Below are 17,212 nucleotides of genomic sequence, written 5' to 3'. Positions count from 1 at the left end.
GTATAATTATCTTGCGTCCAAGCTCACTGCATCTGGCTCCGCCGACTCCTGCTCCGTATAATTCCCACGCCGAGTCCTACGTATGGCCGCCTCGTCGTCAGCTGCCATTCTGTGGATTTCAACAGACTCGCCACGCAACGCGTCCGTGAGTCCCTGGAGGGTTATCAACCGATACTGGAGCTGGTTCTTCTTGATGAAGCGCACGCGTTCTTGTTCGCATTTGGCCCATTGGTCAACGCAGTATTGCTGCGTCAGTCGCCCACCGCGCAGGATAAGCGAATTACTAACCGTCCGGTCGTAAAGCAGATACGCCTCATATTCCCGAACGGACATGGTTAAGGGGTCACCGTGGCGATCGACGGGATTATCAACGTAGGGGATATCGTAAGTCCAGCCATTATCCCCGTACGGAAAGAGTAGAGGGTAGTGCAGCGGGTCGTAGGTACCGCTCGTCTCAAAGATGCGCTTGAAACCTCCTCCTGTCGTGTGTAGGATTATATCCCGATGTTCAGCCGCGTTTGTATCGATCACAACGGCTGCCACCTCCGATGTCGTTGGGGTGTTATGCGTACCCGGATTCGCATTCCGTGTCACGTGCAGACGCAGCTTAAGGTGATCCCCCTCCGGAAGAAAATTACTCAAGGCTAACGACGGGTCATGGTCATCAACGTCTTCCCCTGCCGAGCGGCGTCGTTCGTGCTCCCTGATGGCTGCTGCATACGCATCTCAGCCACGATCTATCAAAACTCTACGCGCGTTGATAAATTCTTGTGTATACGGGTTGTGCGCCACCATCATCTGGTCAATCGTTTCCATGACGGCACGATCGAGGCCTTGCGTCATGTTCATACGGCTTCGCACACGTGCATCCATATCTGGATCGTTAAAGTAAACTTGGGCATACATGGAGCGGCCGAATGTTGGAGGTAGTAACGATCCCATACGGTGGCACACTGACCCTTGTACACGGAAGTTGTAGACACCATTCCGTGTCACGCTTTCGTCAACGCTTAGAGGCCGAGACCGCGAAGCTCCCATGGACGTAAACGCGAATACGTTGTTGTAGGCCCGGATTGACCGCATGAAGGTCGGGTTTTCGAAAAGTGTCAGAAGCGCATCAGGTGCTGTGCGAAGATGGAACGAACATCAGTCCGTTACGACAGCAGCATCCAGCTGTCTCTTGCGGAAACTTCCAAGCGTTGCAGTAGTGACAAACCCGCTCGCGCTCCCGATTGGCGTCTGTGTAACGCGTGAAGTAGTGACGGCCCCCGGAAACTCTGGAAGGCTTAAAACTTTCGTGGTGTGCGAGGCCCTTCTTATACTGCCGAGACCGCCGGCGGAACCGCTCTTTTTCTTTTCGCAGCTCCCTTTGTTCTTCCGTCATGGCTTCTCTGCCAGCTCTGTGAGCGGCTGCGTTCAACTCACGCTCTGCTTGACGCTGATCATCCGTCATGCCCCCTCTGTGGTCTCTCCGTGAAGCCGTATTCTGATCGCGCTCGGATTGACGCTGCTCATCTGACATGCCTTCCCTGCGAGCTTCGTGTTCCACTGCATCACGAATCCTTGAATCTTGACTGGCCTCCTCTGGTCTTGTGGCTCTGTGGTTGGCTTGCGCGTCGCGGCTATATGCTCGATGAACTGAGAGGCCTTCTGGCTCCCGTCGACCCCGTCGGACCCTCGCTTGTTCGGCATTTCGGTCCCGATCTCGAATAACCTGGGATTCGGATCTGTTAGCTCTGCGTATGCGCTTTCTCTCCGCGTCTTTCTCTCGTGCCCGTTGTTTTTGTGAACTCGTCATAGCAGCTCGCCTGACGCGGGCTCTTTCGGTATCACGCGCCCGTGCAGCTGCTGCGCTATCGTTGACCGAAGGTCCGGACATTCCAATCTGAAATTCGTGGGTTTCGTGTAGCCCCTCGCGACGCGTCTCCTCCTCGAATCGTCGTTGATGCTCCACAGGATCATCGTCTTCTGTCTTCTCCTCACGCTCTACCGCCGGAGCAGATACTCTCATCTGCTCGGATTCAGTTGGTGCTGGTGCTTCACCTAAGTCGAGCTGCTCCAACTCTTGGATTGCCTTGCGATAGCGCACCTCTGCTTTACGAAGCCTTTGTTTACGGAGCTGCCTATCTTTCCTCGGTTCCAGTTGCGTGGGTGAAGCGTTCTCCTGCCGATCTCGTTGTACACGCTCATCTAGTTCGTCTCGGGCAATTCTAGTCATTGTACACATTGCGTCAAGTTAATTGTACACCAAATCCCGCTACACAGTTGTTAGGAAACCTTTTTCTTTTCCTCGGGGCTCTTGCCATGTCCTCGTATCTTGAACTGGACTGTCGCCTGATTTAGATATACAAATCACATTGACTGTTAGACTCGAAAGTCTAAGTGCACTGGAAACTATGCTACAGCTACTTCATGAATATAAGCACCAGAACATGGACACGGTACAAGCAACGTGGTATTCGAATAGAGCCCCGAACTTTCCTTTCCAGTACTAATCCAGAAGCTCTCTGTGAATATAGCACACCACTGTCATTTTCATCCCGGCTCCTCGGATTACAAATAACTTAGGGGTATCGTCACTCCAGGCGGCTTGTTGGTCCAGTCAGCTTTTGCTTAGGCCCTTCCCTTGGCCGACGTGTTACAGCCCTCAGCTCACGTTCCGCGGGTCCAAATTACCTTGCACCGCTGTGGACCAAGCAGCTGTACATGGTAATTCAGACGCCGCATCGCGCTGTTGCCTCTTGGGTACGTCAAAGCTGTTGCCTCATCCCTGTTGAGTGGCGGCCCAGGTCTGTTCGATACCGTCCAGCCCTTCAGGTCATGTCAGTAGTATGCGCAGGGTGTCCGAGAACGACCCAGCCCCTCACGGGGCTCACACAGCTCCGAAAATGCTCTAAACCTGTCTATTATGACGCTATGATATCTAAGTGTACAGGCGCGGGGCTCACTCATGCTCTTAAAGTGTTTTTTTTGTCTTGATCTCTTGTTCTTGAGCTGTCCTTGCACTTGGTCTTCGGCTCCTTGCTCTTGTGAGACCGACTGCTGCATTCCTTTCCGTCCCGCCAGAAGTGCTCTCGCAAAGTGTGTTTTGATGTGGGAGCTCACACTTTAAGAGCACCTCTGTATTGCGGGACCGTAACGACTCTTCCGCATGTGGCTGCAACTTCGGTTTGGCCAATTGGCAGCACGCGCCACTCGCTTTTGGAGCGTGGACACTCGCGGTGGGTCTAGGACCCTAGGCGCGTGCATGGTGGTAGACGCTCCCAGTCACACCCACCCCAACCTGATTGCTATCGCTACCAACTGCCATACCACTTTGGAGTCTCGGGGCAAGCCTCAGACTGTATCCTGAGAGGTCTCTCTTGAATATATAGTAGGGCAAGGAGCCCCACGCCCGTACATACATGCATATACATCTAAAACTACCCTACTGCTATTATACAGCCAGCGCACCTTGTCCTCTTCGCGCCGTCGCTCATAAATCCAATTTTGTGTTTTTAATGAAAAATGAGTCGAAAAATATTGCCCAATCAGGGCGCGAGTTAATTGCGTCACGCTTTTTGATATATTTGTAATTTTGGCATAGTTAAGTCGAGTCAGAAAGATAGGCGCGGTCGGTAGGATGGGACGAAACTGTATTAGTCAGGCCAAGTGTAGCCATGCGAAAAGGCAGGTAAAAGCAGCAAGAGAGGAAAGCGACGGACTGATTGACTGACGGACGGACACGCTACAAGGTTAGGGAGCGGGACTAGCGCTCTGGGCGTCCGCTCCGCGGACGCTAGGGCATGGTCGGTTGGCGTAGTGCGGGCTGACCCACCCCAGCTGCGCTGCGGTGTGCTTAGCGTTTCTACGTACAGCAAATCAACATATAGTACATGTATACTGTGATCTACGTATATTACGTTCCAAAACAACACCGCACACAGTATCCTTAGTGTTCACGTGTTATGGTAGATATGACCACGGTCTAACGTGATCTGCAAGATGAACACCATCTTACCCGGGAAGGTTTTGTCTATAATCGCATTTGAGCGCATAGCTCCCAAAATGACACGAATCGGAGGCGTGCGTGGTTGCAAAGCTAACAAATGCTGTTTAGAAGACATGTCAGTATCAGTGATGATCCAAAACTGGCATAGACCGGTGAGGAATCCCAGTTTAGCTGGAGTAAATACGTCTACTCAAACATAATATCATCTGTCACGTCATCGCCGTGAGGCAGTCGACACCATATCATTGATTGCGACGGTCTATTAGAGAAAGGTTTAGTCAGCTCCTCGCGCGAAGTATCTTTTAGGACAGGTAGATTTAGCCGATAGTCACGACAAACACCAATATTATGCGTTGCAATTGTTCTGCTGAGCTCTTAATGATATTACTGAAGGTAGTTTCCACTATCTCTCGCATGCATTGATTCTATTTGCATAGCTGACGCACATACTTACTTATTTGCATAGATTCTGACTGATAGAGTGGCGTAGACCCTTTCGAGTGACATTTACTGGCTCCGATATGTATGACGAACATACGAAGCCACATAACAGTAGGCAGATTATCAGATCGTATATATCTTAGACTTGATTCGAATCGTCGCCCATGTATATTCTATGAAGTACTTTTGCTGCCTACTTATCAGCTCGGCGTGCTATTTGATGTATCCGTGCATATATTGCGAGGTCGTTAATGGGTGTATACCACGCGCTCGTGATATCTAAAACCTATGTATAGGATCACTGTCGCTTTCTCGGTACATTTGCGTCGTCGTGCTGGCTTACTGTGCTTACGCTTCTGATGTATCAGTTTATATGACCAAGCAGGTCACTAACTAGGCACAGACCATACTGCAGCGATACTGGACAGGGCACTAAAGTATAGTACTGCGTACAGACAGTTCGACTTACCACACCCACCGGTATTGTTTGCGCTACCGCACACGTGCTCGTATCTATGTAGACAGCAACTTAATCGTCGCGTGTAGTGCTCACTCGATGCTGTAGTTTCAATTTGTGAGCTCACATTAATGCAACGTACGCTGTGAGTGCTGATGGCACAGATACCATGGTTTGCATGTATCCAAGTGAGCGAGTGTACATTCGATCTATTGTAACGCGCAAGCAGAAAGGGACGGTCAGCTTGCAAGGGTTCACAGTAGATACCATGCGCTAATTAGTATATGAAACGCGCTACCCTCTGTAGGTGCGTCAACATTATTGGCAGCGCCATAGTCAGCTTACCGTATGTGCGGCCCCAAACCCCGCACCGTCTGTCAGTATACTAAATACAACAATAGGTAGGAAAAGGCCTAAAAGGGTGTACTTACCAATTACTTGCTCTTCTGCTGCTTCTTTTGCTCGATGTACTTGACATCTTGGGCGGTCAGCTTGCGAGGACGGCTGCGCTTCTTCTTCTTCTTCTTGGGGTACCAGTCAGGACCCATCGCCTTCTTGACATTCGCCAGGCTTTCCTGGCGGCGCACTTCGGTCGAATCAGGTGGTGGGGGCTTTTCCCCCCAGAACTCAACCGCTTTTGGGCCGTTCTCGCAGGCAATATTGTACGAAACGCGTAGCCACACTGAAGCTACCTGCAGCAGACGCAGCGCGCCCGGTAATCCGTCGTAGACCGCTGCGGGTTCAGCAGAAGCGGGTCAATCTTCGCCTCGCATTGCTTGCACGTAGGGCCCACCATTTTGCAAGCTGTGAGATAGTAAGCAACATATATTATTTTAACCAATTACTTTAGTCCAAATATTAGCCAATAGCACGGTAATGTAACGCGGATATTTATTATTTAAAAAAAAGTTGATATTTAATATTTTGCTTTATAGTAATACTGTCAGATATTTAAACAAATGCATACTTTACATGCAATAAAAGTGACTAAAAACCCAATGCAGCGTGCGCGCATGCATTCGTCGATGCGGTACACGGGAGCAGTTAGCGCAATGGCCCATGCGCCGTACGCCATCTTGCACGCTGACAGTGGAGAGTGCCAGAAGAAGTAAAAAATAATGTTTGCAAAGTCCTTACAAAAAGCGGTGGTTAGCGTGCCCCGATTTGATGCACATAGGACAGGTTTTGCGTAGCTAAATGTAAATATAGAATTGTCAACACTACTCGCTTTGGCGTTTGTAATCAATCGATGCGTTTCGTGCTTGGCAGAAATGTTTACCTTACGTCCAATCGCGAGGGCGAGAGGCGGTCTGATCGTGCGACAGATCCAGTCAGTGTCGCAGGTCGGCAGGTATTGCCCAATCAGGGCGCGAGTTAATTGTGTAACGCTTTTGGATATATTTGTAGTTTTTGCATAGTTAGGTCGACTCAGAAAGGTAGGCGCGGTCGGTAAGATGGGAGGAAACGGTATTAGAAAGGGCGAGTGTAGCCATGCGAAAAGGCAGGTAAAAGCAGCAAGAGAGGAAAGCGACGGACTGATTGACTGACGGACGGACGGACGGACAGGCTGCAAGGTTAGGGAGCGGGAAACTAGCGCTCTGGGCGTCCGCTCCGCGGACGCTAGGGCATGGTCGGTTGGCGTAGTGCGGGCTGACCACCACAGCTGCGCTGCGGTGTGCTTAGCGCTTCTACGTACAGCAAATCAACATATAGTACGTGTATACTGTGATCTACGTATATTACGTTCCAAAACAACACCGCACACAGTATCCTTAGTGTTCACGTGTTATGGTAGATATGACCAGGGTTTAACGTGATCTGCAAGATATACACCATCTTACCCGGGAAGGTTTTGTCTATAATCTCGTTTGAGCGCATAGCTCCCAAAATGACACGAATCGGAGGCGCGCGTGGTTGCAAAGCTAATATATGCTGTACGGAAGACGGGTCAGTATCAATGATGCTACGAAATATGCGTAGATCGGTGAGGAATCCCAGTGTAGCTAGAGTAAATACGCCTACTCACACATATTACCATCTGCACGTCATCGCCGTGAGGCAGTCGACACATATCATCGATTGCGACGGTCGAATAGAGCAATGTTAATCAGCTCCGCGCGCGAAGTATCTTTTAGGATAGGTAGTATTTGCCGATGTTCGCCACAAACATCAGTATTATGCTTTGAAATTATTCTGCTGAGCTGTTTGTGATGTTACTGAAGGGTATTTCCACTATCTTCCGCATGCATTTATCTTACTTGCATAGCTGACGTACTTTCTGACTTATTTGTATAGCTACTGACTGACAGAGTGGCGTAAATCCTTTCAGACTGGGTCCGATATGTACGACAAAAGGCCTCGTCCAGATCGGACGAAGAGGCACCACTGCGTGCACATTCTTTTTACCGGCTGTGACATACGAAGATATATGGCTGTAGGTAGAGTTTCCATATCCGTAGAGGATAGGTAAGACTTAATTTGAATAATAGTTTATGTACATTAGGAGGAGTACTTTTCGCTGCCTACTTATCGGCTCCGGCGTGGCTATTTGATGTGTCCGTGCATATATCGCGAGTCGTTAATGAGTGGTAATTGCCACGCGCTCGTGATACCCAACCTATGCATGGGTCCCTGTTTCCTTATCGGGACGTTTGCGTCGTCGTGCTAGCTTTCTGTGCTTACGCTATTGATGTTTTAGTCTGTATAATCAAGCGCGTCACTAACTGGGCACATGCCATTCCGCAGCGATACAGGTATGCTGAACGCGCGTCTGTTAGCAGTAGCCAACGCGATATATACGCGCGAGGTGGGCACACCTTATAGTCATCCGCGACTCAGTGAGCTCTTATCTCGGTCATTATGGACAGGACACTAAAGTACAATTTTGCGTTCAGACACATCGACTTGCCACGTCCATCTGTGCGGTCTGCACTGTCACGCAGTGGTAGTATCTATGTAAACAGCAGCTTATTCGTCGCACGTAGTTCCCACTCAATACTGTGGTTTAAATTGTGAGCGCCAATTAGTGCAATATACGCTATAAGAGCTGATGATACAGATAACATGGTTTTGCGTGTGCCCACGTGAGCGAGTGTACGTGCCATCTACGGTGACGCGTATGCAGATAGGGACGGTCAGCTTGCGGCTGTCCACAGTAGATACCATGTGCTAAATATTATTTGAAACGCGCTACTCTATTTAGGTGTGTCAACACAACTGACTGCGCGATAGGCAGATTACCGTATGTGCGGCTATAAACCTCGCACTGTAGCCAATATACTAAATACAAAGATAGGTAGAAACATGGAGGCCATAAAGGTATATTTACCAATTACTTGCTCTTCTGCTGCTTCTTTTGCTCGATGTACTTGGCGTTTCGGGCGGTCAGCTTGCGAGGGCGGCTGCGCCTCTTTTTCTTCTTGGGGTACCAGTCAGGACCCATCGCCTTCTTGACGTTCGCCAGGCTTTCCTGGCGGCGCACTTCGGCCGAATCAGGTGGGGGGGGCTTTTCCTCAGAGCTCAACCGCTTTTGGGCCGTTCTCGCAGGCAATACAGCGCCGCACGATGTCCCGCCCGCTGATTGTACGGAATGCGTAGCCGTACTGCAGCTTCCCGCAGCAGACGCAGCGCGCTTGGGGGTTCGTCGTAGACCACTGCGGGGTTCAGCAGAAGCGGGTCAATCTTCGCCTCGCATTGCTTGCACGTAGGGCCCACCATTTTGCAAACTGTGAGTATGTTAGCAAAATATATTGTTTTAACCAATTACTTTCGTCCAAATATTAGCCAATAGCACGGTAATAAAAGGCTGGTATTTATTATTAGGCAAAATATTAGAATGTTTTTAAATATTAGTATTTCGCTTAGCTTTAATATATTATTATCAGATTTTCAAACAAATACATACTTTACATGCAATATAAATTGACTAAAACAATTATCTATCGTGCGCGCATGCATTCGTCGTGTGCGGTGCACGGTAGCAGATACCGCAATGACCGTGCAGCCGCGCGCCTTCATTGCACGGTGGCAGTGGTGAGTGCCAGGTGAAGTAAAAAAGATATATACTCGCAAAGTCCCTACAGAAAGCGCTGGTTGTGAAGCCTACTTTAATATTAAAAAAATACTATCGTCTCTACTTTAGAAAGTCTGTGGAAAATAGCATCGCCGAGCTCTTACAATTGCGGCCTGTGAAGCTTATATTAATAATATTAATACTGCAAATATCGTCTTTACTTTGAAAAGAGCGTGGAAAAAAACATCCAAGAGCTCTTACAAAATACTGGTCTGTGAAGTCTACATTAATAATGATAAATATCTCTATTTTAAAAGTGTGCAGAGCTCTTAGAAAATAAAGTGGTTACTGTGCCCGATATGCAGTACTTACGACAGATTTTGCGCTGCTGAATGCAATAATCAAGTATCTGCGCAGCTCTCCTGACTGTTTGCAGCCAATCGATGCGTTTCGTGCTCGGCAGAAATGTTTACCTTACGTCCAATCGCGAGGGAGAGAGGCGGTCTGATCGTGCGACAGATTTAGTCAGTGTCGCAGGTCGGCAGGTATTGCCCAATCAGGGCGCGAGTTAATTGCGTAACGCTTTTGGATATATTTGTAATTTCGGCATAGTTAGGTCGAGTCAGAAAGATAGGTGCGGTCGGTAAGATGGGACGAAACTGTATTAGACAGACCGAGTGTAGCCATGCGGAAAGGCAGGAAAAGCAGAAAGACAGGGAGTGCGACGGACGGATTGACGGACGGACAGACAGACAGGCTGCAAGTTTAGGTGGCGGGAAACTAGCGGTCTGGGCGTCCGCTCCGCGGACGCTAGGGCATGGTTGGTTGGTGTAGAAAGGCCGACCACCTCCGCTGCGCTGCGATGGGCTTAGAATTTTTTCTCAAAGCGAAGCAACATATAGTACATGTATACTGTGATCTACGTATATTACGTTCCAAAACAGCACCGCACACATCCTTAGTGTTCACGTGTTATGGTAGATATGACCAGGGTTTAACGTGATCTGCAAGATGAACACCATCTTACCCGGGAAGGTTTTGTCTATAATCTCGTTTGAGCGCATTGCTCCTAAAATGACACGAATCGGAGGCGCGCGTGGTTGCAAAGCTAATATATGCTGTACGGAAGACGGGTCAGTATCAATGATGCTACGAAATATGCGTAGATCGGTGAGGAATCCCAGTGTAGCTAGAGTAAATACGCCTACTCACACATATTACAATCTGCACGTCATCGCCGTGAGGCAGTCGACACATATCATCGATTGCGACGGTCGAATAGAGCAATGTTAATCAGCTCCGCGCGCGGAGTATCTTTTAGGATAGGTAGTATTTGCCGATGTTCGCCACAAACATCAGTATTATGCTTTGAAATTATTCTGCTGAGCTGTTTGTGATGTTACTGAAGGGTATTTCCACTATCTTCCGCATGCATTTAATCTTACTTGCATAGCTGACGTACTTTCTGACTTATTTGTATAGCTACTGACTGACAGAGTGGCGTAAATCCTTTCAGACTGGGTCCGATATGTACGACAAAAGGCCTCGTCCAGATCGGACGAAGAGGCAACCCTGCGTGCACATTCTTTTTACCGGCTGCAACATACGAAGATATATGGCTGTAGGCAGAGTATCAGATCGTAGTGATGGTTAGACTTTAAATTGAATAATAGTTTCATGTACATTAGATGGAGTACTTTCGCTGCCCTACTTATCAGCTCGGCGTGCTATTTGATGTGTCCGTGCATATATCGCGAGGTCGTTAATGAGTGTAACTGCCACGCGCTCGTGATACCCAACCTATGCATGGGGTCCCTGTTTCCTTATCGGGACGTTTGCGTCGTCGTGCTAGCTTTCTGTGCGTACGCTATTGATGTTTTAGTCTGTATAATCAAGCGCGTCGCTGACTGGGCACAGGCCATTCCGCAGCGATACAGGTATGCTGAACGCGCGTCTGTTAGCAGTAGCCAACGCGATATATACGCGCGAGGCGGGCACACCTTATAGTCATCCGCAACTCAACCGAGCTCTTATCTCGGTCGTTATGGACAGGACACTAAAGTACAATATTGCGTTCAGACACATCGACTTGCCACGTCCATCTGTACGGTCTGCACTGTCACGCAGTGGTAGTATCTATGTAAACACAGCTTATTCAACGTAGTTCCCTATTCAATACTGTGGTTTAAATTGTGAGCGCCAATTAGTGCAATATACGCTATAAGAGCTGATGGTACAGATAACATGGTTTTGCGTGTGCCCACGTGAGCGAGTGTACGTGCCATCTACGGTGACGCGTATGCAGATAGGGACGGTCAGCTTGCGGCTGTCCACAGTACATACCTCGTGCTAATTATTATATGAAACGCGCTACGCTCTATAGGTGCGTAAACACGCTTGGTAGCGCCACAGTCAGCTTACAGTATGTGCGACCCCAAGCCTTGCACCGTCAGCCAGTATACAAAAACTATGCGGGGTAAGGGGCTATAAGGATGTATATCCAAATCACCTGCTCTTCTGCTGCTTCTTTTGCTCGATGTACTTGGCGTTTCGGGCGGTCAGCTTGCAAGGGCGGCTGCGCTTCTTCTTCTTCTTCTTGGGGTACCAGTCAGGACCCATCGCCTTCTTGACGTTCGCCAGGCTTTCCTGGCGGCGCACTTCGGTCGAATCAGGTGGTGGGGGCTTTTCCCCCCAGAACTCAACCGCTTTTGGGCCGTTCTCGCAGGCAATACAGCGCCGCACGATGCCCCGCCCGCTGATTCTACGGAATGCGTAGCCGTACTGCAGCTTCCAGCAGCAGACGCAATGCGCCCGGATATCCGTCGTAGACCACTGCGGGTCCAGCAGAAGCGGGTCAATCTTCGCCTCGAATTGCTTGCACGTAGGGCCCACCATTTTGCAAACTGTGAGTATGTTAGCAAATTATATTTTTAACCAATTACTTGCGTCCAAATATTAGCCAATAGCACGGTACTGTAAGGCTGGTATTTATTATTAGGCAAAATATTAAAACAAAATATACTATTACTATTTGGCTTTGCCTTAATAATAATATTATCAGATTTCCAAACAAATACATACTTTACATGCAATATAAATTGACTAAAACAATTATCTATCGTGCGCGCATGCATTCGTTGTGTGCGGTGCACGGTAGCAGATACAGCAATGACCGTGCAGCCGCGCGCCTTCATTGCACGGTGGCAGTGTTAAGTGCCAGGTGAAGTAAAATATATTTATATTCGCAAAGTCCCTACAAAAAGCGCTGGTTGTGAAGCCTACTTTAATATTAAAAAATACTATCGTCTCTACTTTAGAAAGTCTGTGGAAAAAAGCATCGCCGAGCTCTTACAAATGCGGCCTGTGGAGCTTAAATTAATAATATCAATACTATTAATATCGTCTTTCCTTCGAATGATCTCAGAGTTGTCTTTGCCAGCCGTAAATTTTTTGGGTACCGGGCAGAGCCCGGGGAATGTAGCTCGAACGAATTCATTTGTTTTGCGTTGCCTGAGAAGACATTCGTACGACATTTGAGAAAGCTGTGCGAAAGAGAAATTGAAGGGGTGGGAGCGACGAGATAGCAGTTATCCCTAAGATTCCCAGCTACTGGTGACTCTGTTTCTGGCGTGAAGTGACAGTGGTGTGTGCATTTTGTCTGGCACGGAGTTGCTTGGCAGCGGCAGCGTGAACGTCGTGAGGGGTGCTTCTGTAAGTGGCGACGCCTCGTGCCGACGACAATTTGCAGCGATCCATCGGTTGACGCTGTCTCGGGCGTGGTGACGCTGGCTTCCGAGCCTTCATATGAGCTAGCGGTGGTGAGGTGTCGCTACTTTAGTGCATCTTCTGCAGCTGGTCGTGTGGCTTGTCTGGTGGCGTTAGCCGCCTTTCGACGGGCGGCACAGTGTTGGTGTCTAGCGGTGGTGGTAGTGTGTCGAGTGGTGCTGGGAGTGGTGATACCAACGACGATTTGTGTGTGTCTGGCGACGTGTCGGCTGTGTCGCGAACGTGCTCCATCTTCCACAAGCACAGGGATCTGCAAGCTGTGATCCAATTCAGGGACGAAGAACAGAACGGGAAAGATGAGGACGCGCACATTTGCGGTAGCATTGTCTCAGCACTGCAGAGCTACTGGCTGGACCAGTGTGGGCAAGCCCTTGAGATCGATCTTCGGTGGATGCTTACGAGATCCTAGTCGTACGTGTAGGGTACACCGTGTAACCTTTTTCAACATGTGCAAGCCAACTATACTAGACCAGTGTTCGAGAAGGAGGCGCTACGTGACGTGTTCGACGGGGCGATGCACCTCATTTCCTGCTCGACCGAGAGCAATGGCAAGAGGTCGCACAGTGACGCACTCGCGGCGCTGCAGGTTGACGGTGACAGTTCGTAATCCATCTGTGAGTTCCCGCAGTTCCTTCTCATTAGCCGCTGCTTGCTGGGCATGGTGAGCAACCACGCGTACAATGACTTGTCCGTGAGAAATCCACTCAGGGCGTATTTAATAAGCCCCAGCAAACGTACGAGCGGGTCTCGCGAGTGACCACGCATCATGGATTGATCGCGATGGCACCAATAACAGCAAAACTTTCGACATGGTCCAAGCCACCTATACACGCACTATAGAAGAAGAACGACTCCAACATCTTAGCGACATTACGTTAGCGGGGTTCCACCTGCCAGTGACCACCAGCGTGATCGATTCTTCGATGCAGTAGTCGTCAACCCCAAAACTGGAAGCCTAACTAGCCATTACTTTGCATTAACACAAATGCAAGCAACAGCCATCACGCATAGTGACTGGGCGCACACAACCAACTCGTACCTTATGCTGTTCAGATCGTCACCAAGTGGTCAGACTCCATAAAGCGACAGCACTAAATCGTTGTCGACGCTTGAAACACGCTCACCAGACCAAGCGACCGCCCATAGAAGCATGGACCAGGGCATACCAATCTACCGATTCAAGAGAGACAGAGGCCTTGCGCATGTCAGCATGACGACGTCTCCACCCACCAAATATCTTCGCGATCATGGGCGTAGCGGTAAGTCGAGGCAACAGCAGCACGCCCACCTTCGTGCACGCCGTACTGTAGTCTCGATCGCGCAGCGACGACCCCATAGGGTGACACTTTACATCCGGGAGGTACTTGCCGTCATCGACGATGCAGCGACGACTGCCTCCGCCAACGTGGTAGACCGCCTTGCAGAGACGTCGCCCTTGGGCGTTAACGACTTCCTAGTCCACTCGCTACAACCGATACAGCAGTCACTGCGTCAGCCAATATGCCTCCTCTCTATAATGAAGCCTCTAGAGCTACGCTACGTACTACATCCGCTGCCCCTGTTTCCTGCCCGTCCAACGTCCCCCCCCCCTTCCCCGCTTGATACGCTATCTCTGCCCGCCAGCTATCCCCCTCCGACGGAAAAGCGAGCCTCCCATTTTCCGAGAGACCAAAAAGCAGCTTTAAAAAATGGTGTGTGCACTCTACACAACTCACAGGTTGCTCGATTGTGGCCAACCCAGAAATGATGTCCGAATCGGATCACAGAGAAAGACCAATACGACATTGGATAGTCTTCGAACTACAAATTTGGGAATGGGCAAACTTACATGTACTTTGTAGTACTTTTGAGGTGCCATTTTTTAGTTTAGTAACTGCAACCTTTCCGATGAGACAGGGTTTGTCCAAGTGTAATTAAAGTAATTTATCTTACGGTTATTTTGCTTTGGTTTCAGAACCATCAAGTGGAGGGATCGTGCCACGGCAGTCCTCGGCTACCAGCACCTTCTGTACGCCTTTGAGAGCCCTCAGCCGCCACCCCCAGCTCTCCCTACTGCGCTAGCATGGCGCGGACGCACAAGACGTCGATGAACAAGGCGCAGATGGCGGAACAGGCTCGACTGGAGGAAGAGGCGCGTCGGAACGAAGAAGCCAGACGGGCAAACACTCCAGCAGTACGCACCCTATAGGGTACAATCCAGTGTACCCCAGGCTACATAAAGATTGACCTGGCACTCTTGTGGACACCTGGTACACGATACCAGGTGATCTAGGAGTCTGTCAGGTCATGACTACTTAGCTGCACTATAGGTTACCTCTAGTTTGTATATGACCCAAGCTAAGTTTACTTATAAATTCATCAGTCTTATGTGGTGAAGCGCCTGTTGGTTAAGTTGGGAAGTGGATTGATGGACTACGACCCGATCGGGTGTTGGAATACCATCAGTGACGAAGGCGCATCAGCGAGTGCATACGCAATCGGCGAGATCGGATCTACAAGGTACAGTTATTTCGATACACGATCGACTAAGTCGATCGACTGATTTGTACCCATGCCGGGTAAGTACGATATTACCTTCAAGGGCCAGTTTGGTGATCATAGGATATGCAAGGTAGTGGACCGCAAGACTTTAAGAATTAACAGAGTGAAATTTGCCTCATCAGCAACAAGTGTCTTCGTAAATAGACTTCGAGAATGTAGCGGGAGGTATATTGGTCGATACCGTAACCAAGTTAAGTCTACCGAGTACGCGTGTCAGTCGCCGGAGTTTGCAGCTTGGCCGGTCGATCGTCTTCACTCTCACCCTCAACGCCCATGCAATAGGAAGCGGTCAAGTCAAGTGTGGTGTAGTAGAACACACAAATATCGTCAGATGTGGATTCCTTACACAAACCACAACGAATCGCCGAGTTAGGTCGGCGGTTTGTATGGCCTGCGCAGAGGGTGGTCCCCTCGCGGTCCGGCCCTTCCGGGACAGACGAGTGGCTCGCTTCCACTCGGTTCCGACTAACCAAGTCAGATCACTTCCGAGGCTCCGCCGAGTTTGGTTCGGCTGAGCTCGTTCACAACCCTGTGTCCTCCACCAAAGGATGGACGACGGCGCGCGAGCGCTTTTACAGGTCACCGAGCGCAGAGGCTGCTCAGCTAGAAGTGTTACGGCACCCGGGCTATCCGACGTACCGGCCCGCTGAGTATGCGGGACTTTCTTTCGCGCGTAGCGAGACTTTGTCCTACCCGGACCGACCTAATCTCTTGGCGCTACCAGTCAATACCCTACAAGCTATGCCTCTCGAGTATTGACGGCAGGCATAATCCAGCCCTATGCAGGGACTTACCGGAAAAGTGTACACGTGTCTTGGACTAGGAAAATTCTGCTCTGTTATCTTCTGGGAGCCCTTTTGGCTCCCCCTATTTAATCCTATGCTTCTCATACAAATATCTAATGAAATGTAGTCGTTTCGGATCTTTACCGACCCTTCAGCTGAGTTCCGGCGACCGTTGAGCTCAGCGGCTGTCCGGATAGCATATCCGGACAGATCGCCGAGTACTTACCGTGATTCTTGGCTCCTAAGCTCTGGGTTATCAGACCGAGCCGATTCTTGACCTAAAGTAGGTCGGCGTATGGTCGAATCTGGAAATCCCTACACCACAACTGCCCCGGTTATGATACGAGCCGAGCTGGTGAGTGTCTTAATCCTTCATTTTGTTCTGCCACCGTTGGTCCGTACTCGGCTGATGACGTCTCGCGGCTCCCCACCACCTTCTTTGGTACGTTCGTTGCTTCCGCTGTCACTCACTTGGCAGCTCCTTACTCTTCGCATGTTGTTCCAGCACAACCCGTGGCACCATCCTTCTTCTCCAACTCCTCGTCGAGGTGAAGGCGTGCCAGCTGAGTCGATTCCTCGACCCGTCGGTACTCGTGGGGTCAGCGACCGGCATGAAGCTGGGCTGGTTGACTTGACAACTTCCCATGAGTCTGACGCGGAGTCGGCAGAGTCTTCTCGCGTGCGCCTTCCTGGTCCACCGAGCTTGCCGGGCGACACCACTTCGGGCGCCACCAATCAGCCAAGCTTGGCTGCTCCAGTGAGTCTTGACTCTCTCATGGCCAGAATTAACGAGCAAGGGCATGATCGCCGAGAAGAATTGACCTTCTTGGCGAGGCTCATGGCTTACGGATTTACTCGTTCCGTGGAGCCCTCCGATCCCGTGCAGCGGCGAGCGATTTTGCATGCTTCTTCCGCGGGGGAACTGTTGGATATCTTGAAAGGCAACTACGCCGCGCTTGATTATCCAAAGATCATCGGCGATCTCCAAGCTGACAATCAAGCTGCTCAGGAGGAGAGCCGCGCACTGACTCGGCGACTGGACTCGCTTGCTCTCAGCAATGTCGACTTGTCAACTCAGCTCTCGTCGGCTCAACAGCAAGTGTCTCGATTGGAGGCTACTGCCACGCAATCGGCTAATCTCCTCGCGTCGCTGCGAAAGGCTGTAGCTCTGAGTAAGGCAAAACTTGCTCGGGCCATCG

The 17,212-nt window shown here is 50.0% G+C and overlaps 2 protein-coding genes across 2 annotated transcripts; both read right to left on the bottom strand.

Annotated features, from left to right (window-relative positions):
• Positions 1-12,439: 12,439 nt before the first annotated feature.
• PITG_14554 (uncharacterized protein) lies at positions 12,440-13,020 on the bottom strand (the record flags this gene model as incomplete). The annotated part of the gene is made up of 1 exon (XM_002898412.1): positions 12,440-13,020. The coding sequence occupies one exon, from the start codon at positions 12,916-12,918 to the stop codon at positions 12,736-12,738; it is 183 nt and encodes a 60-aa protein (XP_002898458.1).
• A 157-nt stretch (positions 13,021-13,177) lies between these two features.
• On the bottom strand, positions 13,178-14,472 carry PITG_14553 (uncharacterized protein; the record flags this gene model as incomplete). Its single annotated transcript, XM_002898411.1, has 3 exons — positions 13,178-13,267; positions 13,862-14,140; positions 14,425-14,472. The coding sequence occupies 3 exons, from the start codon at positions 14,470-14,472 to the stop codon at positions 13,178-13,180; spliced, it is 417 nt and encodes a 138-aa protein (XP_002898457.1).
• Positions 14,473-17,212: the final 2,740 nt, after the last annotated feature.

This window comes from Phytophthora infestans, genomic scaffold (genome assembly GCF_000142945.1).
Source record: "Phytophthora infestans T30-4 supercont1.36 genomic scaffold, whole genome shotgun sequence".
Lineage (NCBI taxonomy): Eukaryota > Oomycota > Peronosporomycetes > Peronosporales > Peronosporaceae > Phytophthora > Phytophthora infestans.
This window is presented reverse-complemented; position numbering and strand designations above follow the sequence as displayed.